This window comes from Protopterus annectens, chromosome 10.part0 (genome assembly GCF_019279795.1).
Source record: "Protopterus annectens isolate FY-2018-M chromosome 10.part0, PAN1.0, whole genome shotgun sequence".
Classification (NCBI taxonomy): Eukaryota; Metazoa; Chordata; order Ceratodontiformes; family Protopteridae; genus Protopterus; species Protopterus annectens.
This window is the reverse complement of record NC_056744.1, coordinates 1,274,042,271-1,274,069,262: the sequence shown is the minus strand read 5'-3', so window position 1 is coordinate 1,274,069,262 and position 26,992 is coordinate 1,274,042,271. Positions and strand designations below refer to the sequence as shown.

Below are 26,992 nucleotides of genomic sequence, written 5' to 3'. Positions count from 1 at the left end.
TGTTGTTTAGCTCCGAGTAAACTGAACTAACTAGTTGGTTTGGGTACCCTCTATTGTTAAACATTTCACACAGTTTCCAACATTCTTCTTCGAATGCTTCATCTGTGGAACACATTCGAGAAGCACGGACAAATTGTCCTTTAACCACCCCCTTCTTTTGGTGGAAGGGGTGGTTGCTGGTGAAATGTAAAAAAGAATTACTGTATGTAGATTTTCTATGTATTTTAGTAGTAAAAGCATTGTTTGCTAAATCTTTAGTGATATTGATATCCAAAAAGTTAATTGATGTGTCACTTAGTTCATAAGTAAAATCCAAAAAGGAAGAAAAGGAATTCATTTCATCAATTAGCTGTATAGCTTCTTCGGGGGTGCCATTGAGTACCATAAGGATGTCATCTTGGTAACGTGTATACCACACCTTGATTTTGCAAAATAAATGGTGTGGAAAAAGAAATGTACGCTCCCAAAAAGCCATCACTACATTGGCAAAACTGCCACCGCACGGGGAGCCCATGGCAACCCCGGATTGTTGCAAAAATATGTCCTTTTGAAACATAAAATAGTTGTTTTCTAGAACCAATTCTAAGATAGTAATTATCAAATCAACTTCTTTGCCTGGGCAGTTTTTTAATAATAGGAAGTCTCGGGCCCAGTCCAACCCCGTATTTTGTGGAATAACCGTATATAGGTTTTTAATGTCAGCTGTTAAAAAGATATAATCAGCATTAAAAGGTATGTCATTTAAATTCTGCAGGACATGCCAAGAGTCCTTGCATACCTGGTTTTCAGTTTTAAGAAGTATTTTTAACTTGTCATCAACCCATTTGGCGCAAGGGTATGTTATTGAATTGCGCCCATCTATTATAGGTCTAAAGGGTGGTGTAGAGATGTTTTTATGTAGCTTCGGAACTCCGAACAAAACCGGGGTAAGGGGTGCTGGCATTGAAAAATAATGGTACAACTCGAGAGATATATTGCCCTCTATAAACAAGTCACTTAAATAGTTTCTGATTTTTTGATAGGCCTGATTAAACTCGTTAAGGGAAACTTTTGTGTATTCTTTAGAGGATAGCAAGTCATACATTTTTTCAACATAATCTGCTTCATGCATTAAAACAGCTCCCCCGCCCTTATCGGGCTTCATTACTCGTATTTCATGTACTTTTGCAAAAGTAATTAAATCAAGTTCACTTAAAGATAGTGGTTTGCTCATTCTACTTTCGTTATACAAGCCCCTTAAATGAATTTCAGTTATTTTTTCGAAAATCATTAAGTTTTGATCTAAAGGGGGATTGAAAACGCTTGCTACATATTCTTTAGGTTGTTGGATACCATCTTGTTCACCAAATAACATTTTCAAGTTTAATTTACGCAAAAACAGTTTTAAATCGCAAAGAACTTTAGCAAGGTTGAACTTTGAAGGTAATACAAATGTAAAGCCCTTAGCCAACAATTCAACAAAATCTAAACTTATTTCATAATTTGTAAAGTTGTATATTTTAAAGTCATTGCTCTTACTCGTAAGAATTCTCGGAAGTGCGCTGTCATACATCACCTCTTCCATTTGTTGAATGAAAACTTGTTGTGGCCTTTGCGGTTCCAGTTCATTTTCTTCTGAGCATTGGGTTGACCACGCTGAAAACCCTGTTGATAATTCTGGTTATTAGTATTCTGATTACGTTGTTGGTTTTGTTTCTTTTTATTGTTGCTGTTAATGCGCTCACTGCGCCTAAGATGTTGGTGAAATTGTTCGTTGTGAGAAAGAATACTATTGTCAGTCTCCAAAAATGTATCCAAGTCATCTTCTGCTAAAGGATGTGCATCTGTTCCAAGTGTCGCACTAGATTCGAGTGCTGATGCGGTAGTACCATGTTGGCTGTTAATTGCGGGGGGGTCCGGGTAAGCGACTCCTTTCTCATAAGCCACCTTATCCCTGTAGATCTTCCTCTTCTTGGTTTCGCTTATTTTATTAATCAAAGCTGTTATGCTTGAAAAAATTCTTATGTAGTCATATTCATACCTGGGAAATTCAGGGTCTGATTTAATGGTTCTGTCCAAAGTCAATAATTTTTCTTTCAATGTGGCCGTTTGCTTAACATATTCATTAATTAATAGATCCAAAAACTTAAAACCCTGCTGGTTCAAATGATCTAACAGTTGAAGATGGAATCCAGATTGCTTAATTGTGCCAGATGGGTATTTCCACTGACGTAATCCCTTTGGCACAATCTTTAGTTTTAAGCATTCACGAAAATATAAAATTTCGATCTGCAACTTTTTAAACTTAAGCAAGCTGGAATCAAATTGCTTAAGATTAGCGACTATGTTACAAGACACATAAAAAACTGCCCAGGCAAAGAAGTTGATTTGATAATTACTATCTTAGAATTGGTTCTAGAAAACAACTATTTTATGTTTCAAAAGGACATATTTTTGCAACAATCCGGGGTTGCCATGGGCTCCGGTGGCAGTTTTGCCAATGTAGTGATGGCTTTTTGGGAGCGTACATTTCTTTTTCCACACCATTTATTTTGCAAAATCAAGGTGTGGTATACACGTTACCAAGATGACATCCTTATTGTACTCAATGGCACCCCCGAAGAAGCTATACAGCTAATTGATGAAATGAATTCCTTTTCTTCCTTTTTGGATTTTACTTATGAACTAAGTGACACATCAATTAACTTTTTGGATATCAATATCACTAAAGATTTAGCAAACAATGCTTTTACTACTAAAATACATAGAAAATCTACATACAGTAATTCTTTTTTACATTTCACCAGCAACCACCCCTTCCACCAAAAGGGGTGGTTAAAGGACAATTGTCCGTGCTCGAATGTATTCCACAGATGAAGCATTCAAGAAGAATGTTGGAAACTGTGTGAAATGTTTAACAATAGTACCCAAACCAACTAGTTAGTTCAGTTTACTGGGAGCTAAACAACAAAAGGAAAAATGGACTTATAGGTTCCATCTTTAGAGGAACAACTTACAACACTGAAACATCAAATATAAAAACAGTGGGTGAGAATACTCAAAACAACCAGAGTATTACGACCAACTATAATGTCAGCTTCCTCACTCAATTTAATTCAAACGCAGGGGCGAATCTGAGGAATTCTACAAAATAATTGGGAATGTATTATACAAGATAGACAACTTTATTCCCTATTAGGTTCAAAACCCTTATAGTATATAGGAAGGATTAACCATAAAAAACTATTAGAGTTTCCTTTAAAAACTTTAAGCCTAATAAAGGGATGTTTAAGTGGTTTGGTCGTAAAATATTGTAAGTTTATTCAAACAGGTTCCACTTTCACAGTTCGAGGTACTAAGTATCATATTAATGACAAGTACAACTGTGAAAGTCAAGGAGTTATCTATCTTGCTAAGTGTAAAGATTGTGCTGCATACTATTTTGGGAAGACAGCGTTTACTGAAGACTGTGTATCGAACACCTATACGCTATATCTAAACAAAATTTGTCCAATGCTTTAGCTAAACATGTTAAAGAAAACAACTCACATAGTTTCCTATTTAGTGTAGTTGAGAAGGTTCAAAAAAATCCTAGAGTATTTAAAGTTGCAGAACATGAACTTCTTTGGCAACTAAAACAAATGCTTACACTTTCCCAGGAATCAATGATATGTGTTCCATAAAATGTTTACTCAATATTAAAGCCTTAAATAGATTAAATGATTTTCTTATAAAATACATGGTTACATTCATCTTATTATTATTTTATGTGTGTTTAATATACACATCATCATTATTATTTTTAGAATATATTAACATACATATACATATACTTTTTGCCTTACATTGGTATTAACAATTATAAATACTGCAGATCTACATATATTCATTGTACATTTGTTTTAAAGATATACATATATATTTATATATATTTATTTGAAACACTATTGAAATAATTACAATAGATATATATATTTTTAAACTAGGTTTCCAATATATATGGTATTATTTTTTGTGATTGTTTGTCGTTGTTTTTTATATTATATATTGTTATGGTAAAAATTGGTAGTTGGTAGGGCTAGTAACATAAATGAGGGCTAGGTTTTTAAGAATTGAAGTTGGCTTTTGGCAACCCTTATTTCAAGTAATTTCCTTTAACAAATTGAATAATTATCTGTGAAATGGGTCACCTGGGTGTTCAAAGGCTTATATAAAGTGTCTTGTTATACTTGTTTATTTGTCTGAAGAAGTGCATATACTACTGTGCATGAAAGCGTTTACAAGTAAAAGGATATATTATTTCTTACCACGACTGGCGTGATTTGTGACCTCCGTTTTTTACTTTTATTTTTTACAAGTTTTTTTGTGTGTTTTGTTTATTAGTATTATAGATATGTTCTCCAGGTGGGTGGAAGCTTTTCCAACCAAAAATCTGGATGCAGCTACAGTAGCAAAGGTACTTGTTAAGGAAATTATTCCTAGGTTTGGCATTCCGGAGAGAATATATAGTGACAATGGTACGCACTTTGTAAATCAAACCATACAGCAGCTGAGTAAGTTTTTTGGTATTTCTCTTAAAAATCATTGTGCATATCATCTGCAGTCTGCAGGGCTGGTTGAAAGGCATAATGGCATACTGAAAAGCAAACTAAGGAAATTGATAGCTGAAACAGGAAAAACCTGGCTATACTGTTTACCTTTAGCATTGTTGAGCATGAGAACTGTCCCTACAGCAAAAGGACTGACTCCTTTTTAAAAGCTGTATGGAAGGGCTTATTACACACCCCAGTGGAATCCCCTCATGTCATCAGACCAGGAAGCTGATTTTACACTAGCTGAATATATGAAAAAGTTGTTGAGTTCTAAACATCTGTTGCAGTTTAATTCTGTTTCAGGTCAGAAGCAAGCCGAAACCTCGGAAGTGACAGTGACACCAGGAGACTGGGTGTGGATTAAAATTGTGCAGAGAAAAAACTGGGCGTCACCAAAGTGGGAAGGTCCCTACCAGGTACTTCTGTCAACACCAACTGCAATTAAGATCACAGAGCGGGCTTCGTGGGTCCATCTGACACACTGCAAGCTAGTAAAAGACTTTGAATTGGGTAAAGATCTTACCTCTTCGCCGGGACCCTAAGCACAAAGTCTAGCTACAAAGGGGGGGGTCAGATCAATAGGAACTGGCTCGTCTCAACCCTAGTGAAGCAACCATCGGTGCTGAAGGTCCTATTAGGGAAGAGAGTAAGATCAACAGAACCCAAAATGAAGACTGATTTCCATCCCTTTGTGAAGAATGGAGAAGATAAAGGCAATATGGAGCAACCATTCCCGCAGAAATATTGCACGACCATCCTGTTGGCCATCATGATAACAGTAATCTTTTTGTTATGGCCATTTCTCTTCTCTGCTACACAAGTAGAACTAAGTAAGCATGCAGAGTGGCACCCGAACTTAAATACTTACCAGGCAATCAAATATGTGTATGCTAAAACCTTCAATGTTTCGAATTGCTGGATCTGCACAGCCTTACCAACAGCATATGGGGGATTACTGCTAACTTCGGTTCCCCTAGGGGCTAATAAGACCTGGGAAAACCTAATTCATGACACATCAAATGTTACATCAGTAGATAAAGTAGCATTACAATTGTCTATTCGTCAAAAGGGAACTGTGTGTTTTCATAAGAATGATACAGTCATGGTAGGATGGAGCCATTGCAATGTAACAATTCCTTATAGATGCTACACTAAGCCTCATAACACCGGATCTTATTGCAATACAAACTATGATTCATTTTTTGAATTGATGCATAGAACAATTGAGGAAGTAAAACATGATTCTGTTCTCTACAAATAACTGTCCATAATTGACAAAAAAATGTTTCATGCAGGACAAGTGTATATTTATAGTAAAGTCACTACTAAAGTAGAAGATTGTTACTTTATATGCGGAAGAAAAGCATATAAATGGCTACCTGAAAACTGGTCTGGTAGCTGTTTTTTGGGGTACCTGGTTCTGGCTATACGACACATGGCAGTTTTACCTCAAGGGAAAATTCGGAATGTCCGAGAAATTAAGAAACCTGCTAATCCAGTGGGACAAATCAATGCACCTTGGAAATACCATCATGACTTAGGCCCTGAAAATAACAAAGGACTATCGCACATGGATCTGGGTGATGACTTCATATCGTGGGCAGGCATATTACCAGCATATGGAGCAACTAAGTCGATCTGGGAGCTGAGAAAACTATCTAAACTACTTGAAATAATGAGTACTGCAACTTTTTCTGCCTTAGAATTGATAACTGATGAACTGACAGCCATGAGAACAGTGGTGCTTCAAAATCGCATGGCTCTTGACTTCACCCTAGCGGTGATAGGAGGTATGTGTGCTTTAATCCAGGAGGAGTGCTGTTCGTACATTCCTGACAACAAACACGAGATAGACAATCATCTTGAAGTAATTCGGCCATGACCAAACCAGGACCAAACCCATTGATGGACTTTTTCCAAAAATGGTTTGGGAGTTGGGGCAGCATCCTGATGAACATTCTGATTGCCATCTGTGTGGGAATAGCCTTACTGATGGTGTGTGGATGTTGCTGCATCCTCTGTATGAAAGGACTAGTTAAGAATATAGTGGACATTTCAGTTTCAGAGACTTTATACTAAGATACTGAATTCGAGGAATTACTTAAAACTGAAAAAATACTTTTACAGGCCTAAACTGAATGACTCTCTAGCTGCAAATCCTAAGTGGGAAATGGTTATGAGAAGAAGAAATGTTTATGCTTGTTTTGAAGGTAGAATAAAGTATTAAAAGAGGGGAAATGTTAAGAAAATGTATAACTGCAATGTGCAAGCTTAGATGCATTTAGTGTTAAAAATAAATTAATACGTTTATTCTGCTTGTTCTGTGTGAAATACGTGCAGCTGCAGGAAACCTAGATAAGAGAACAATTGACGCTTGAAAGTTTACCATGGTCAGCAGAATGTGTATTGAGGCCAGGGTTGTACCTTGATTCTGGGAAAATGTATCATATCAAAAACTGAACAGCTGAAATAATGTAAGAAATAAAGGAGGGCTGAAATTAGCCCAAGGCCAGGTTGCTTTTCTCAAACATGTTTTGCAAGACAGCAATTTTCTGACCATGTCAGCAATAAATCTAACAATGTCTTCTTTTCTGACCATGTCAGCAGTTAAACTAACAATATTTTCTTGTGTACATGCAGAGAACTGTATAAGAATAGCATGCTGAACCATGGAAAATCAGACAAACCTTGTACCTACATGCTTTGTCTCCTTGCTGCAAGTAGTAAAGGGTGCCTTGCTTGAACCTTACGTGCATTGATCTTTGTGCTTTCTTTAACACTAGGGTATAACTATTCCCGGCTCCACAAAATCTCCTCTTCAAATATTCCTTTGGAACTAGACAAACTTTCGACTTAAGCACTCAGGGCATTCATTTCTCATCCTGGCACTTGCTCAAAACTCATAGAAAGCACTTATAAACCCTAGCACTAGACCCTCCTGCACTGTACAGAAGGACAAGGCTCTCTATTCGACCTTACCAGCTATCCAGTAAAACAGTTTACTGTACTTATCCAGGCATATCCAAAGGGCAGTTTCAGGTGTACTCTCCAGTCCAACTGGTGAATCTGGGTATTTTGAGGCAATGTTACAACTGCATCATGTACACAGACAACCCTCTCCTCCTACCACCAAACACTAATACATGCAAGAGATGCAATTATACAGCCAAACTGGAGGCTAAGTTCTCTCAACCCAAGACTGGGTCAGACAGTCAAGAGGAGAAAGGAAATACCGGCATCACACCACCAGTCTCACACAGACCCATTAAACCAGCACTGGCAAAATCCCACATAAATACATGAAAACGTACTTGGAGGCTCTAAATAAAAATATGCAAAATCAACAGAGACCTCAAAGCAAACATCCAAGCAACCTCCACCCCCCAACACAAACCATGAAACACATACTTCACAAAACCAGTGTGCCATGCAATCACAGCTTTTAAGACAAAATAACATACCCAACACACTAGTAATAGGTGACTCTATAGTCAGTCACACTGACGTACCACTCAATAGGCTGAACAAGGAGAAGGTTACTGTTAGCTGCCTGTCGGGTGTCAGAAACCACCACATAACACAAGCACTCAGGTCACTCCAGAACAAGTACAAATATGTCTCTATCATTGTCCATGTTGGTGTGAATGACCTGAGCTGTACCTCCCTGGAATACATGAAAAGAGACATGGAAGAGGTCTCTGATCACATAGCCCAGGCCGGTATGACCCTGACCCTGAGTAGCATCCTGCCCTCACCAAGAATGATAACACAGTATAAAGAAATAATTCTCAATTTCAACAATTGGCTAAGTTTCTGGTGTCATTCAAAGGGGATCCAGTGTCTATCCACCTGGGATGACATGCTCGACAAGCCACGCTGTTCCACTAGAGACGGCTTGCACCTGTCACCCTTAGGCTTTTGAATACTGGCCAAGGCTCTTGCCACCCCATAGTGCCTTTTTTAGGCAAGGCTCAAAAGACAAACCCACCAGCATAAATAGCACAAGTAACAAAAAACTGAGGGTAATGCTACTCAATGCCAGAAGTCTAAACCTCAAAATGCACACACTCGAGGCACTCCTCAGTATGGAGAAAATCAATATACGTGCAGTAACAGAAACCTGGTTTAATGCTACAGAGTGTACCCCAGCACTACCAGGCTACAATTTATACCATACATTTCGGCCACAGAACCCAAACCGAAATACAAAAGGTGGGGGCGTATCCATATTCATCAAGGATACCCACACCTCCAGGTTAGTGGCACAGCACGATGCTTCAGAGATCATCCATGTGCAACTAACAATGGGCAGAACTGCAATTCAAATTGTAGCTTGCTACAGATCACCCACCATGTCCCAGGACCGCCATTCCGCATTTCTGGAAACACTGGGAAACATAAAGGTCCTGCCAAACATCCTAATACTGGGTGATTTCAATTACCCAAACATTAACTGGGAGAACTACTCAAGTACTAACTCCCTTGCCCAACATTTCCTAGAATTTATAAACTCAAATGCCCTGGTTCAACTGGTCAACACTCCCATCAGAGGTGACAACATATTGGACCTGGTCATCACCAACATGGGTGACCAACCCCTCGCTGGTTAGATCTGACCATAAACAAATCACTTTGGATATCCACATTCCGCTCCCACCCCCCGGACAAGGAAACCACCATGAAAAACTTTTCAAAAGTAAACTTTACATTACTTAAGACCGAGGTGGAAAGTTTCAAAGCCCCCATGCTAAAGGATAATGCTGTCCTAGCTGCAAAATCCTTTACTAACGCATTCTACGGGCACCTACAAGAATGCATGGATTGTGCTATCCCAAGCAAAACCAAGACTCACTCCTCCAAGAAAAGGAAAACAGTCTGGTGGATTCCTGCCATAAACAAGCTATACAATAGAAGGAGGAAACTAGTACAGAAAAGAGTAAAATCCCAAGAAGGGAAGACATCCCTGATCAATATCAGCAAGAAACTATGATCCCTCATAAAATCATCCAAGGCGAAGCTTGAAGAAAAATTGCCAAGGACTCCAAAGATAACCACAAGGCATTCTTTAGGTATGTCAAGAATCTAAGTGGCAATGCTCAGATCTGCTCGGAGTTAGTGCAGAATGGCACACACTGAACTGACCAATATCGCCAACATCCTGGCAGACAGGTTCAGTGCAAACTTCACCACCCTCTCACCCCCAAAAGGGCCCATAACCATACCAGAAGAATGTAGAGTCCCTGAAATCACAGACAGGTTAAAACAGCCCTCTCCAAAGCCAAAAACACAGCATCAATGGGATTGGACAGTGTCCCAGGCTGTGTCCTACACAAGCTCAAAGACAAACTAACCCCTCACCTAAACACACTGTTCAAACTCAGCCTCTCCACAGGCTATGTACCCATAGAGTGGTGCATAGCAACGGTTATTCCACTCCACAAAGTTGGAGCCAGATCAGGCCCCAGGAACTAGTGCCCTATAAGCCTGACTAGCTTGGTCTGCAAGGCTATGGAGCACATCATCATGGAACTCATTAACAGAGACATTGGGAACCTCCAAACACTGGACCCTACCCAGTTGGGCTTTGTTAAGGGCAGATCATGTCTCCTAAACCTGGTGGACTTCTTTGAGACATTTACCAAGGTTATAGATGAGGGAAAGGTGGAACACACAGCCTACCTAGACCTCGCAAAGGCCTTCGACACCATTCCCCATTCTGGTATTATAGACAAGCTCACCAGCCTGAACATAAACCACTACGTCACAAGATGGGTTGCCAGCTGGCTCATGGACAGAACCCACATGGTGAGAGTTGCAGGAGCTAGGTCTGACTCTAAACCGGTTACAAGTGCGTTCCACAGGGCTCAGTCCTAGGACCCCTCCTGTTCAGCATATACTTTTCAGAGGTACAGGCAAGCACAGGAGGACTATGGCTGACCAAGTTCACAGATGACTGCAAACTAGGGGCTATAATTGACTCTCCGGCTGACACAGACATCCTTCAAAAGGGTCTCACTGAGATGGATACCTGGTGTCAAAATCATCGCCTCAAACTAAATGCCAAAAATTGCATAGTCATCCCCTTTGGAAAAAAACAAAGTACCCACAAACTACCACATAGGTGGTAGTCCCCTAAATACGGAAGACGTAATAAGGGATCTGGGGACCCAAGTAGATAGTAATCTCACCTTTGATAATCACATTGCCAAAGTGGTTAGAAAATCCTTCTACGTGGCCTACCTAATCACAAAAGGGTTCGCATCCAGATCAAAAGAGGTCATTGTGCCCCTCTACTCATCACTCATCAGACCATCATAGAGTACAATGCCCCATTTGGGATGTACCTTACAAGACACCTGCAACAGCTGGAAAGACCACAGAAGTACTTCACCAAGAGGATCACTGGTCTCAAACAGATGCCCTATGCAGCTCAACTGAAGAAACTCCAGCTGTACTCGGCTGCATACCACCTACTCAGAGGTGATCTCTGCCTGACATACAAGGCCATGTCCAACCCAGAATTGATGGACATGCTCCATCTAAAGAAAACCTTATCCCCTCGAGCCACACGCTCTAGGGATCTAAACCTCACCACAACAATAAATAGGATGTGCTGGAGGGATAGATTCCTGTCCCAGAGACTTCCCATGCTTTGGAACAAGATTCCAATCTACATTAGGCAGAGCTCCTCGCTAACACTCTTCAAAAGAAACCTTGACAAGTGGATGGGAAACAGAAAGTTTACCCCAGGGATCACTTCAATGGCTCTGCTGGACAGAGTCACAGAGAACTAATCTAAGGGGGTGGCGAAAGCCAACACATTCTGGCTAGGCTTATAAATGCCTTTGGGCAGATAGCCTAGTACCTACCTATGAACCTATGAACTTATAAACAGTGTAGAAGCTGAAGTAAGAGCAAGGACACTACAAAGAGATGGTAGACTGTCACTCTGTCACTGTCACTGTAGAGGAGGCTGATAGTGGTGGTCATCTAATCTGATGACCTATTGCAGTGAAGGGAGAAAACGGGGCTAGGTGACTAAAGCTAGATCATTTCCACATGGCTAAGACAACAGCTAGAAGTTTAAATGACATGACATGTTATGGAGGACAGATGTAACATATTTCTTTGCAGAGAGGCAGGAATAAAACAGTCAGTTGTTTGACAAAACTGACAGCATTTTAAGCAGGGACAGCAGAAATAAGAACAGTAAGTAAATGTGGTGGGAGGTTGCTATAATGGTTAAGGTGTTTACCTTACAGATACAAGTCGCAGTGTTTGATTCTCACATTGGGTAATTGGCTAGGCCTAAAATGGCCCACTAGAGCAGTTAGTAATAACTACATGGTTCAGAAATGCACTCAAAACAGAGTATAAAATGGCCATAACTGAGGGATGATTCCAGTTCTTATTCTCTAGTACAAAGCTAGTATATTTACAAAAGTACAGTAAGCTGAATTTCAGTTGTTAGCAGAAATTTTGCACTGAACAGAAAAGAACCGTTCTTTTTCATTTTATTTTTGCAGATTACAGAGGTAATGTTCTGTTGTACTAAGGGATTGTTGATACCAACTTAATTGCAATAGATTAACAACTTTTTAGAACTTTGTACCTACTGAATGAATGCAGAGGATTAAAGTCCTGACTAATTACCCAGATATGACTCTGTAATAGGGAAATGCTTTTCTTTTCATTTATATATTGTTAATAATTAGGTGAAGCAAAGGCAGTAAGCATGGAGCAGTCTATTTTAAAGGATAACTAGGACTGGAATTTAAACTTACATTCCATTCAAAACCTCCAACAGCAAGGCCTCCTGCAGCTCCCGTCCCAGCCAGTCCAATGAACAGGCCACTTCCAACATTGCTTGACATCAGAGATGCTCCAATCTGTAACAAGAAAATAATTAATGCAGGCGCTTAATTAATTGACAGCTCAAAAAAATCACCTGCAAGTATCTCAGTACAAAAATATGATGGAGGAATATCATACTGGGTCTGATAGAGTGAACAACATGAACATGATTTATGCTCACTCACTCTGATATAAAAGTTATTTTTCTGCTGTTACAACACCTTGGCAAGGACTTCCTGCAGCATATCACCATAATTCAAATACTGTCAGCCCACGTAGATGTGATAATCTCAGTTTAAACAACGTGATTATTAATTTTATGAATTATGCCACCTCAAAGTTTAAGATCAAAATTAAATCAAGTGTTTTATCAATGTAATGTTTATAAAAGTAGTAGGTGAGTCCCACATAAAGGTACTGAGGTTTTGCTTCTGTCAGGATCCTGGCTGCATTCTTTTACCTACAGCCCATTCGGTATTGCATATGCTGTTTGTTCAAATTGTGTTTCATTTCAAATTTCCCATAAACATAACTTAATGCTGCTGAACAGGCTTCCTGCTTTAGTACCCTACATATTGATTGATTGATTGATTGATTGATTGATTGATTGATTGATTGATTGATTGATTGATTTGTTGACTAGGAAAGTCCAAATGGGCAGAGCCTATTTTCAGCAGAGACCTGGAAGAAAAATTCCATCACAGTACATTTATATTAACAACTGAATTTCTCATAAAAACAATTACTACATAGATATATACAGTAAAGTATTTACAACAACTGTTTTAAGTCTTTTCAGTTCTTGTAGCTCTAAAGACTTGAAGAAAGTAAATGAATTGATACTATAGAAGGGAAAACATTGCTACAAGGCAGTTTAGTGTTCTAACATTTTAGTAAAGAATGGTTTGCAAGTTGTTCAAGATACGTAATGAAGTTATAAAACTATGTAAGAAGGGAGATTTTAGTATTGTAAAAGTTTGTAAAGAGTTCAAGAGTTATAATGAAGAAAGTCATACAATTATGTAGGGGGAGGAGAGGTATTAGGAATGTATAGGAGGACACTTGTAACAACATATGACTGAGGGAGCTGGTGTAAGGTACTTAGGTTGCCTGCTCCAAATTGGTGTATCTAGAATTATGGCTCTTGTCTCTTCTGTTGCACCTTAACTTTCCATTTTCAGATTGAAGTCTGCCCCCAAAGATATTCTGTTGCTGTTCATTAGTAAGTTTGTTCATAAAATCTGTTGTTACGTCATCTGGGACTGCCCCATACTACTACCACCCTCATAACATGCATCATACTTGTAATGTGATGATCTCCTAGAATTTCTGTCATCCTGCTTAGACTGTAGATGCAAAGGCCAAAATCCACACTATGAAAATGCAGACACTCAGTTTAACCAATCATTAACTGATGCTCATTACTATTATTTCGCAATCAGAGGAGACCAAAGAAACTAAACACAGGACTACAGGGTTAAGCTGCTAGCTAAGCTTCCAACATCCTTTTTAACTGCCAAGCATACCTCGACTTGGCAAAGGCTTTTGACACAATACCACTCTCAGACATTACCGATAAACTTAGCAGATTGAATATAAACCCTTTTGTTGTAAGACAGGTTGCCAACTGGCTCACAAACCGGACATACACTATCAAAGTAGGTGACTCCCCATCAACCAGCAGACCTATCACAAGTGGGGTGCCACAAGGGTCAGTGCTGGGATCCTACTGTTTGATATATACTTCTCAGAAGTTCAGGCCAAAACTAACGGTCTCTGGCTGACCACGTTTGGGGATGACTGCAAACTAGGTGCAATTATTAAAGCCCCATATGATATTAGTATACTTCAGCTGGGTCTTAACACAGATCAATGACTGGTGTCTTAGTCATGATCTCAAACTGAATGCAAAGAAATGCATCATCCTTCCCTTCGGTAAAAACAATGTCCCTTCACTCTATTAGATTAACAACAATACCCTAAGTACCCACAAAGTGCTAAAGGATCTGGGATTACAAGTTGATTGCAACCTTAACTTTGACCACCATGTGTCTACTGTAGTAAGGAAGGCTTTCTACATAGCACACTTGATTAGTAAAGGCATTACCTCTAAAGCAAAGGAGGTTATAACTCTTTTATACTTATTGCTAATCAAGCCCTGAATTGAGTATATTACCCCTTTTGGCATGTACCATACAAAGCACCTGCCGCAACTGGAGAGACCTCAGAGGTTTCTAACAAAGAAGATCAAGGGACTCCAGCATGTGCCTTACACAGACTGACTAAAGGCCCTGTCACTATACTCCGTATTGTATAGACTTCTTAGGGGAGACTTATGCCTGGTTTAAAGAGCAATCTCAGACCCAAACCTAATGAATTTGCTGCACATCCATAAATCAAACAGGACTACAGCTACTTGTTCCAAGGACCTAAATATGGCCTGCAACTTGAAGAGGACATGCTGGAGGGACAGATTTGTCTCCCATTGATTGCCACATTTTTGGAATTGGCTACCATTGTTCAAAATGACCAGGATAAGTGGATGGGGCACCATAAATTCTTACTGGGGATAGTGCCCACAACCCTCCTGGATTCGGGCAGTCATTGCTAAATACAATCCTGTGTATTGACTAGAGTATCTATGGTAATGCATTGGGATGAACCGCTAGGGGAGAAATTACCTCCAGGTTGATAGACTAGTAAACGTCTATGATCCTGTGACCCTAAGAGTGTGAATCTAGTGTATGAGTGCAGATGAGCTTGTGCTAGTAAAGTTCAACAGAAAGTGTCTTCAGAATGGTGTTGCATGTAATGTTATGTATGTTGTAGAAGTGACTGTATATCCTGAACTTTCATGACCGTGCAGTGAATGATATGTGTGGTGTGGTGTGTATTTCAAGTTTGTGAAATCCCATGTGTCACTATGCCCTTTATTACATGGCAGTGTAGATCTTGAATGAGTTAGAATAATAAGAGAATACCATGGATGTCAGTGGCTGTTCATGGAGTCACTCTAGAAATCTGTCACAACTCCTGAGTCTGGATGAGATGACTATTTATTATTCTATACTGCCTGTAACTCAAGGGGAGGAGCTGACTATAATGCAGCAAGCAGCTACCTCACACATATTATATTATAATAATAATATAATAATATTATATTGCTCCGCTCCTTGTTTACATTTCATGGCTCTCATATCTTCTTTTAGCAATGAAACATACCAGGTGTATTCTTGCATGTTACCACTGTTGACTTTCCCTTTCTATCAGTAATACAGCAGATTCAGCAACATATTGTTTTATTTTTACCACTTCACACTTGGACTGGGCACAGGCCAAGGATATGGACCTCTAGATAAACTAATAGAGCTCACAACACACTTATTGACTAACACTGCTGCAATTTAAGCTAAGAATGGGCAAACTGAGACCAAATTAGAGCCTCATTTGGCAAAAATTACTTTTTGGAAACTGCTTTAAATATGCAAGTTACCAGGTTGTAGGAATATGCTGTTGATTAATGCTGTACAGGACAGACTGATATCTCTTGAAGATAGAAGCCGTAGGAACAATCTACAAGTTGTGATCCTTAAAGAAGATACCAAAAGGAATATTTTAATTGGCTTTTTAGAAAAAACACCTCATCTCCCATCATTATTGAAAGAACTCACAGATGGCTGAGACCAAAGGAAGCCAATGGGATCATAGACTCATAGGAGGTTACTAGGCTAATGGCCCTGGGGCTCTTACAAGCCTAGCCAAGAGTCACCCCCCCAAAAAAAAAGAAACCTCAGTCAGCACCTGTCAACCCTATCAATGAGGGACACAGGTGGAACCCCTGGGACAAATTTGTGGTTTCCCATCCATTCATCAAGGTTGCACTTGAAGAGGGTCAGCGACATACTCTGTTTGACATGTATGGGTAGTCTAATCCAGAGATGGAGCAGCCTCAGGGAGACAAACCTCTCTCTCCAGCAGATTTTATTAATGTTGCATATTAGATTCAGGCTTTTCAATTGGGTAATGTGCAAGGAGTTAGACTTATGGATATGGACCTTCTCTGGTAGGGCAGGGTCCAAAATTGCCTTGTAGACGAGACACAAATCACTTCTGAGCAATCTGTACGATACCGAGTATAGTGATAGTGATTTAAGCCTGTCCACATAGGACAGGTGTTGAAGGCCATGAATTCTCTTTGTGAGGTATTTCTGTGGCTTTTCCAGCTGGTGCAGGTGTTTGGAGAGGTACATACCAAATGGGGCATTACACTCAATTAGTGGTTTAACGAGAGAGGAGTACAGAGAGGTACTAACCTCCTTTTTTCTGGATGCACTGCTACTACATGATGGTCAAATGTGAGATTGTTGTCAACCTGTGTACCCAGGTCTCTCCCCATAGGTTGTGCGCTTAGGGGGTTGCCGTTGATGTGGTAATCGGTAGGGGCCATGTTTTTGCCGAATGGTATGACAGTACATTTATTTACGTTTAACTTAAGGCCATGACTTTGGCACCAGTCATTTGTTGCTGTGAGACCCTATTGTAGTATGTTAACATCATCTGGGGAGTCAATGACAGCTCCCAACTTACAGTTGTCCACAAACTTGGCCAACCACAGGCCTTTTGTCTTTGCCTGGACCTCTGAGAAGTAGATGCCAAACAGTCGGGCTCCCAGGACAGATCCCTGGGGAGCACCAGTAGTGACAAGTCTGCTGTTGAAGATGGAGGCACCTATTTAACCTTGTGGATCCTATTGGTGAGCCAATTGGCCATCCACCTGATGAGATAGGGATTTACACTAAGTTGTGTTAGCTTTTTGATGATGCCAAAGTGGGGGAATGTGTCAAATGCTTTGGTTAAGTCAAGGTATGTACTGACTTTCCCTTATCCAGGGCCTTGGTGACAGTCTCAAAAAAGTCATCCAGGTTCAACTGGCAAGATCTGCCCTTGATGAATCTGAACTGGGTGAGATCAAGTGCTTGGAGATTGCCTATGTCCTTGCTTATGAGGTCCATAATAATATGCTCCATGGCTCTACAGATCAGACTTGTCAAGATAATGGGGCAGTAGTTTCCATGGTAAGGAGTGGCACCACCTTTGTGCAAAGGGATGACAATGGCAGTTTTCCAGTCTGCTGGAATGAAGCCTGTACTTAGGCTGTGCTTGAAGAGGGTGCTCAATAGTGAGGCTAGTTCTTGCTGGAGATGGTGTAGAATACAGCGTGGGATACTATCAGGTCCCATGGAAGCTGTGTTCTTTGCCTTGGATGGGGCCTTTAACACTTGATCTATGGAGATGTGAGGTATGGGACAAGTATCAGGGATGTCAAATGGGCCTTTCAGGGGGGACAGAGGGGTGAAGTTTGCCCTGAATCTATCTGCTAGCAGGTTGGCTAAGTCAACAGGATCAGTGTAAGTGGTACCGTTAAGAACTAATTTGGTTACCCTGTGTTTCAGAGGCTACTTTAGATTCATAACTGGCTTTGGAGGTTTGCACTAGTGATCTAATTTGCTTTTTGAGGCTAAGAAGGGACTTTTTTGAACTGGGAATTTGTGCCTTTTTACCCTTGGACAACAGTTTCTTCCTTTTGTTGTAAAGCCTGTTGATAGAGGATATCTACCAGATAGGCTTGTGTTTCCTTGAGGAGCACGTTTTAGTTCGGTTGGGTATGGCTGAGTCCATGCAGTTGTACAGGTGCTTGTACACTGCATCAGCATACTGTAAATCAGTTGTCTGCATCCTTTGAGGGGAGCAGTGGTGTGAAACTACTGATACCCTCCCTTAGAAGGTTGTAGTCAGCTTTTGAGAAGTTTTTTAGCCTGGTTAAGGCTGGGGAGGTGGGGTTGGGTAGGATAGAAACTTTGAATGAGACAGACCAATGGTCCAATCTCACCATGGAAGAACTTACTATGGGGGTGGTGCAGTGGTCACCTATGTTGGCAAGAACCAAGTTCAGAATGTTACCTCTCCTTGTGGGGAATGAGATGAGCTGGTGTAGTGCATTAGAACTGATGAAGTCAAGGAATCATTGAGTGAGTGAATTAGTGCAGGAATAGTTCTCCCAGTCTATGGTGGAGTAGTTAAAGTCACTAAGGATCAGGGTGTTAGGGGGTACCTTGATGGAGTCAAGTAGTTCCAGGTAGGAGGAGTGGGTGTCCTGAATCATGGAGGGGGGTCTATAGCTGGCTATAACTTGGATGGGTGTCTTGCCAATTGTCAGTTGCACCTGGAGTAGTTCTAGTGCGTCATGCTGGCAAACCAGTCTGGAGGTGTGCTCATCTTTAATGAAGATAGAGACTCCACCACCCTTGGTCTTCTTGACCTAATTTTGGGGTTGGAATGTGTGGAATGAGATATAGTCTGGTAAGGCAGGGGTGCTCTGCACAGCCTTGAACCAAGTTTCCGTGACGTGACTGCACAGATGTTGGCATCTTCCAGTGCAAGGACAGCCTCCACTGAGTGCATTTTCAGGTTAAGGCTCCTGGCGTTAAGTAGCATGACCTTCAATTTGCTTTTTGACATATCTTTTATGTTGGGAGATTTGTCTTTGAGACATAAAGGCACAATGGGGGAGGCAAGAGCCTTGGCCGGAATCCCAGTGTGACAAGTGGAGGGAATCTCTGGCAAAGCATTGCAGCCTGTCAACCATGTCATCCCAGGCAGGCAGATACTGGATCCCCTTGGAATTACACCAGAAACTAAGCCAATTGTTGAAGTCAATTATTTTTTGTTGGTATTGTGGTATCATTCTTGGTGAAGGTAGAATGTTGCTTAGGGCTAGGATCATACCTGCCTGGGACACATACTCTGAGAGCTCAAGCATATCTCTCTTCATATAGTCCACGGTGGTACATCTCAAGTCATTCACACCAACATGGACAATGACAGAGTCATACTTGTCCTTGTTGTGAAGAGACTTAAGTGCGTGCAGTGATGTGGAGGATTCTGGCACCTGACAGACAACTGACTGTGATCTTCTCCTTGTCGAGCCTGGTGAGGAGGACATCGGTGTGTCTCACAATTGAGTCACCAATAACTAGTATGTTTGGTTTATTGTTATGCCTTATGGGCTGTGTTTGTGAGACACTGGTGTGTTGTCTGCTCTATGTGATATGTTTGGTGTTATGTGTGGAATGTTTGTGTGTGTGTTTTGGAGGTCTCTGCTGTTTAGGTAAATTTTTATTGAGGACTTCTGCACAGGTGGGCGTGTGTTGTGTTTGGCTATGTGATATGGGTAGTGTAGTGTTTGTGCTGGCAATCTCCTCTTTGTCAGGAGTACTGACTGTGGTGCGAGAGAGCATGGATTCCAGGTTACTGATATAGATGCATTTCTTGCAAGTAGAATTATGTGCTAGGAGAAGAGGGTTGTCAGTGAACATGAGGCAGTTGCTACACTGTCTCAGTATGCTCATGTTGACCAGGCTGGCAGGACTCCACCTAGACAAATAATTTTTTGTATTTTAATGAATGGGACTAGAAATGTATTTTGCCTGTGATAAAGGATGAGGGATCATTTTTACTTGGTGATCAGAAAGTTATTCTGTATCAGGATTTCTCAAAAGAGACCTTGCAAGCTAAACGATGCTTTGCTTCTGTCCATCAACTTTGTTACAAAAATGATCTCCCTTCATATATAAAGTATTACGCTGCTCTACCTATTAAATATCAAGGTTAGTTAAAACCTTTTACACCTCCTGAAGTGGCCTTAGTATTTATGCAATGTACTCTGAACATTGAATCCCCTCAGCGTGAATCAATCACTTCAGTTATTACTAAGGAATTATTTGCATACATCTTCACTGGCTTACTAGACCATACTAAGAGGAGTACAGACCCAACAAAATATGCTGCTGTCACCTTTAATGCCCATTAATGCTGAGGATCTAGGCAAGGCTTGCATTGCTGAGAGTATCCCATCATCTCCCAACTCTCTATCCAGCCCCTAGGAGACAGTCGAGCAAACAGTTTGAAACAACTGATTCATCCAGCATTAAGCCAATTAAGTCCATCATGTTGAAGCATGGAAGTATCAAAAAGCAGGGGGGTTATACTTTTAAAATATCTGCTGAAATCTCTAGATCTTGTTCTGGTCTGGACAACTTTGCTTAACTAAAAAAGCAGATTTCAAAAATGAGGTACTGTGCATAATAAAACTTAAGGGGCTTCATATGATATCAGACAATACAAGAAGGATTTTTTCTTCTACTGATGTTGACTGTTTGCATGATTGTTCTATGTTAATTTTATTCTTTATCTTAACAGATGCATATCCAGTGAGCCAGCTCATGAATCTCACTTTTGGTGAGTATACTTTAACTAAGTTAAACTTCACTATATAAATAGTATGTTCCCTAGCCCAAAACTTTTCTTAAGGGAGCTATAGGGAGCAGTTCTGTCTAGTACACAATTTTAACTTTTGTGTATTAGATTAGTACCTTAAAGGTATTTCTTAGTTGTTATTGAATCTGAATGTCCTTTAAACTCACACAATGTTATCTTCCCCTTAGTGTGCATTTGTTTTTTTTTTCTGTAATATGGTTTCACTTGTTTCTATAAACTTCAGGGGGTTTATCTTCCCCCAAGAAGTGTAAGATATTTAAATAGTGGCTGAATAAGGAAAAATGTGATATAATTTTGGCCAGGAATGTAAAATATTTAAAAAAGATAGGCGGGTGATTTCTTCCTTTTGGGATGGGGAGTTGCTTTGCAGCCTTAACTGTCATTCTAAGGCTAGAGTTATTCTTGGGGTCCAATCTTTCATAAACTGGAAATTATAGCACAAAAGGGCACCTGGATTTTAAGATCAGTTCATAGCCTGAACTGTTATGACCTTGCCTTCTTTTTTGAGTTCTTGAGTAGCATTAACATTTTGGAGGGTGACATTAGGAGGGTTAAAATAACAGGGTATTTTAATTTTGTTCCTAAATCAATGAGGGACAGAACTAGTCCCCAGACTGAATTACACAAAAATCCCAGAAAGTCATTAAAGAATTGTGTGACCAGCTAGCAGTGGTGAATGTGTGGTGAGTATTAAACCCCTCTGGCACAGTCTATACCTTTTACTCTGTGCAAATACTTTTGGGTAGCAGAATATATTAATTTTTAGTTTCATTGGCATTGATCTCTTTCATTTTGTCTGCAAACATTTTCCATGCTCCTACTACTGACCACTAAGCTGTTTCTTTTCAACCAATTCTCTAATTCTTTTGTGAAAATGTAAAAGCCCATGCACACTCTCATTCTTAAAAACAGCACCTTGTTGAATACATTAACAAAGGAGATTGGAATTTTCTGTCACTTAGTCCTAGCTTAAGTATGCCCATAAACATATGGTGGGAATCCTTTAAATTAGAACTTAAGAGCTTTTGTTCAGGAGCAAAAACATTACTGTTGGAATCCATTAATGGGGAAATCTCATAGCAGGACCTCGTTTTTAAGGATTTCTGATTTCAATGCAAATCTGAGAAATTCAGAATTCTATCCTTAATGAAACAGTATAAATCTGATCATCAAACCCTTAATATGCACTTTGAAGGGAGAGCCTGATTATTTTTGGAATAAGCAGCAGCCAAGGGTTGGGCAGTCTGTAATACACCTTGCAGGTTACAAGCCCATAGACTTTATTTAAGAAGAAGCCACTCCCTTTTATCAGGCTACATTGAAACCTGGGGGAGCAAATGGAGTACATCTTGGATGAGATTAATAAGGTATTTTTTGACTTTTATGCTAACCTCTATAAGGATGATAACAGTCCAGAAAATCTTTTAAAAGACACTGATGTGTTCTTAGAGAAGGTTAAATTACTTTCCCTCTCCTGATCCCATTGGACTTTTTTGGCTACTCCTATCTCTACGGCCGAAGTTTGACAGGCCTTATCTCCTTTTAGAGTGTGAAAGCTCCAGAGCCAGATGGTCTTAATATGTAACTTTACATTGACATACAAGATTCCTTACTTTCCCCTCTAACTGACTTGTTTCAGTCCTGTAACCCTATTAAGGTATCTTCTACAGTTACCACAATTACACTTATAGCTAAGCCAGATAAAATAGCACTTTACAACAAAACTATAAGCTGATATCCCTTATCAACACATATGTAAAATTATATGCTAAAGGACTGGTTTTAAGACTAGAGGGTATATTACCGACTCTTATTTTTAACATTCAGGATGGCTTTATCAAGGAAAGAAGTAGGGTGAATCATTAACGGACTCTCGTATTGTTTTTACAAGGCTTAAAGAATGTCCCAGAACCTATTTCTGCAATTTTGGTGGAATTCAAAAAGGCCTTTGATTCTATTAGGTGGTCATATATATGGGTGATTATGACTAAAACGGGATTTCTGGACTCCTTTATTCAGTACATTATATGCAGATCTTCATTTGCCCCCTACATCGAGGCTAATTCTACTGTCCTTTCTGTGAAACCTTCTCAAGCAAACACTTTAAACTTACATTGATCCCAATATAAGGCAGCCGCTATTTGTAAATTATTCATTAAGCCTGGGGGTAAAGAAAATACAAAATTCTTTCATCTCCTGGTAATTTAGATATAGCCCCATTTGAGTTCTGTAATAAATTATGTTTTATCTGCCATTAAAAAAACTTTCCCTGTGCGTTTAAAAACAATGGTACTACTTATATACAAGGGCTACTGGACCACTGCTATTTCTGTGAGCAAAGGGTTCATGCAAAGTATAACATGCCAGGTTTGTGATCACCCATACACTGACTTAGATCTTAGGTTTGGGGATTGTCCTCCCATTCATGGATTATAGGGCTTAACTATCTTTTGGTTAAGCCTCTTTTTGAGACATCCCTTTCTCTGTTTAAAATTCTTTCTATGAGCAGGATATTTCTCAAACAACCAGTCTCTAGAGAAGTCTTATATTTTGTGGATATTGCAAATAACTTAATTGAAGAGGGCTCATACAGTTTCAGCTTGGAAGTCTGTCACTACTTTTTCTAAGTGTCCTTGAAAACAGTAGGCAATTACATCGATCTCACACTAATATACTGCTACCTCTAATTTTATTAAGCATCCGAGATGGTCATATGTAACTAGCTCTCTGTGGAAGAAAGTCATAACATTTCTCAAGCAGTCATAGTCTCAAATAATACTTCTCTGGGTATTTTTTCTTTCCCAAGGATAGCTCATTATAGACCACCTTAGCTTTTGTACTGTGTATATTTGTATCTGAAGCATACATTATCTCTTTGCCACTCTTTTACTGATGCTTCTTTTTTCATACTGTAAATAGTTACTGTTCTGTTTAGTTCATTGGTTACTCATATACGGATGTTATTTGTCAGTAATGGAAGCCAAGTGTGCAAGCATATTTGCTTAGTTTTGTGCTTTACTGCATATGCTTATCAATTCTGTTTTTCATCAACTTAAGTGTTTACAATAAAACATTTGTATATCTAAATAAACTGCCTGTAAGTCAGAATCATAGCAGCTATTGCACAAACTGACTAAGGTGAGTACACAAAACACCTAATATGTCTGCATGATGACAAAATGAAAACTACAAAACATGAAAGAACTTTTGGTGCCCCCCCCCCCCCACACGCATGTTGTTTTAGTATTCTCACCTGGAGGTTGCACCAGTTTTGACAAGGAGCATTAAGGTTGGAGAAAGTACTTTCTCTTTTTCTGAAAAGCTGCAAGATGTTGTCGCGTTCGATTCTCAGTTAGAGCGTCTTCTGTGTGGAGGCATGCGTGAATGGGCATGCCTTCGTTGAAGGTTGTGCGTCAGGGCTGGTAACTCGGCACATAAAATCCACTACCAAACATTAGCGGACCCGAGTTCCGCTGTGGCGACCCCTAACCGGGATAAGCCAAAAGACACAACAACAACACATTGCTTCTAAGTGTAGTGATCAAGCATATACAAACAAGCAATGTAGTCAGCAATCATTGTCGAGCAATAGAGAAATGAGCAATTAGGTGTTAAGCTTCAGAATGGAGACCCAAATAATAATATAGGAGATGAGGGATACAAACCCATGCAAAAGTGTGTGTGTGTTTGTGACAGAGTGTGTGTGTGTGTGTGTGTGTGTGTGTGTGTGTGTGTGTGTGTGTGTGTGTGTGTGTGTGTGTGTGTGTGTGTGTTTGATCCATAAATGTAGGTATCTTTGCAGGCTGTGAAGCACGAATAATAATGTACTATGATTTGGTGCAAAAAACAAATCTTGGCCAATGAAAAGCCACCATGCTACTATGGCACAACCCATACATGCACACATATAGACATAGTCACACACATGTATGCATGACCCCCCCCCCCACACACACACACACACAAATACCCTCCAGTCTTCCCCTGTTTTCCCACCATCTGGGGCTCCTATACCATGCACATTACTTTTTTCTTCCTTTTCTCATATTTTCCTTACTCTTCAGTTTTTTCAAGTAGCCATAACTTCCTGCATTTTAATTTTTATTTTCTTTTTACATAACCTTTTCATCCAGTGATGGCTTGAACAGAAATTATGATTAAGGAAAAAAATTGTTTTGCTGTTCAGCTTTAGTTTTCCTTGCATCCTTTCAATACACCTTTCCTGACCAAGTAAGCACAGTAAAAAACATTTAGGAAATAACTTAAATAAGCCAAGGCCCAAGAAGTCATAGGGTTACAGATGTTCTAGGACACTTTTTACAGCATTTTCCCATCTTTTTAATCCAATGATGACCTAAACAAAAACATGAATAAGAAAAAAATATTCAGTCATATTTTTTTTCTTCAAGAAAGACACAAGTTGTACCCAAGATGACAAAATAGTAGCTCACAATAAACTAACAAGCCAGTTGTTGTCTGGATACATAGGTGCTGTCTGGGAACTACCTGCCTCCTTAACCCCCTCCCCCAAAAACAACTGTCTATGCATTCCTCTTATGTTAGACTAGGATGAAAGCAAAGGCTCCAGTTGCCACAGTCATGTATTCCAAGTGATTGCTGACATACATATACAATGCATGCCTTCTAACTCCTCAACCCAAACTGTCAAAGGCAGCTACCTGTATACATGAAAGAAGTGTGAGTGTGAGGAACGTGAAAAAATAATGATTACAGTAATGTATTCTACTTTGTTGCTTCTAGACAATACACTGCCCTACACAAGCTATAGTAACATTGTCTGGACATCTCCTGAGGCCTATGAGAAATGTAAAAGAAACAATGACCACACTGTCCTCAGTCCAAACACAATCTATAATAACCTCATGCACACCTCTAAGATTTGACTGTGATGAGAATTAAAGAAGAATCCCCCATAACTTACAGCAGCTTTCCGTACACACACATCTGAGCAGGGCTGGTTTTAGAATGGGTGCAGTTGAGAGCAGAGGCTATTATTAGCTTTATCCTAACAGGGTCATATCACAGCCCTGTTCAGGTTAAAGAACATAATCAGAAAATAAATAAATTTTTCCTCATTTTCCCCAACCAGCAACAGCTTTTGTGGGGGCCGCACACAATCAAGGATGATTAAGGGAGCCCCCTGTATCCAGTTATACAGTCTAGGAGTAGAGTAGATCTAAGTGCCTGAATGTTCTGTGATATATTTCATGCATTAATTTTGAAATATAATTACTTGTTAGATACATTTTTTACTGTTACCCAAAAGAATAATGTATGTGTCTGGCATTACTGGGTGTGCAAATAGATACAAATCACTGATATTGTTTACACACACGCACACACATACACACACACACACACACACACACACACACACACACACACACACACACACACACACACACACACACGTACACACAAGCATAAGCCATGCCAGTACTAGGTTTGTACTTATTTCAGCAAATAGCATTACATTGTGTAACACTGGTACTGGCACACCAGATCAGTGACTGCTGTTTAGTAGTCATCAAACAGCAGCAGTGGCAAGTCACTTTTATTTACCTCATTGAGGAGTAATGCAAGCCTGTCACTGTCCCTGATTTTGCAGCCCTTCCCTGATTTTTCTCATAATTCTTCTCCACTCTTCGTAAAAAGTTTGATTTACTTGTAAAACATTCAGGATTACAGACAATCAATAAATCCAGACATCGGATTTTATGCTTATTGTCCAAAAATGCATGTTGTTGCACAGGTGTTATACGATTAATGTTTTTATTAAATTAGAGTAATATTTAAAACTTGTTCCTGATTTTGAGCCTTTATTCTGTTATTATTGGATTTCCACAAAATTCTTCTGCAAAGAAGTTGAAAGTTGTAGTATGCTGTCTTCTGCCAGTGTTTTATAATTCCCTCAAAGTGAAAACCATCCCTGAAGATCAGAAGCATCAGCTCTTTTTAAAATCCAAGGTTTCCGCTGAGTTGAGTCACCCTGGGCTGCAGATCTCTCTAGAGCTTACCCTGCTCATGTTCATTTTCAGCTTTATTCTAACAGGGTCATATTACAGCCATGGTCAGGTTAAAGAGTATAATTGTGATATTAATACACTTTTTATCTACATTTTTCTATAGCCAGCAGCAGTTTTTTGTGGGGCCCCCACACAGTTACAGATGAGTAAGGGGGCCCTCTTGCAGCCACATGTATTGTAAGT

General features: G+C 39.7%; 1 protein-coding gene across 1 annotated transcript in view; it reads right to left on the bottom strand.

Moving 5' to 3' along the window:
- Positions 1-26,992, bottom strand: part of SLC5A9 (solute carrier family 5 member 9) — a 919,403-nt gene that overhangs the window by 844,497 nt on the left and 47,914 nt on the right. The window contains exon 2 of the mRNA XM_044085977.1: positions 12,356-12,460. Coding sequence (XP_043941912.1) covers positions 12,356-12,460 — 105 coding nt within the window. The remainder of the gene's footprint in view (positions 1-12,355; positions 12,461-26,992) is intronic.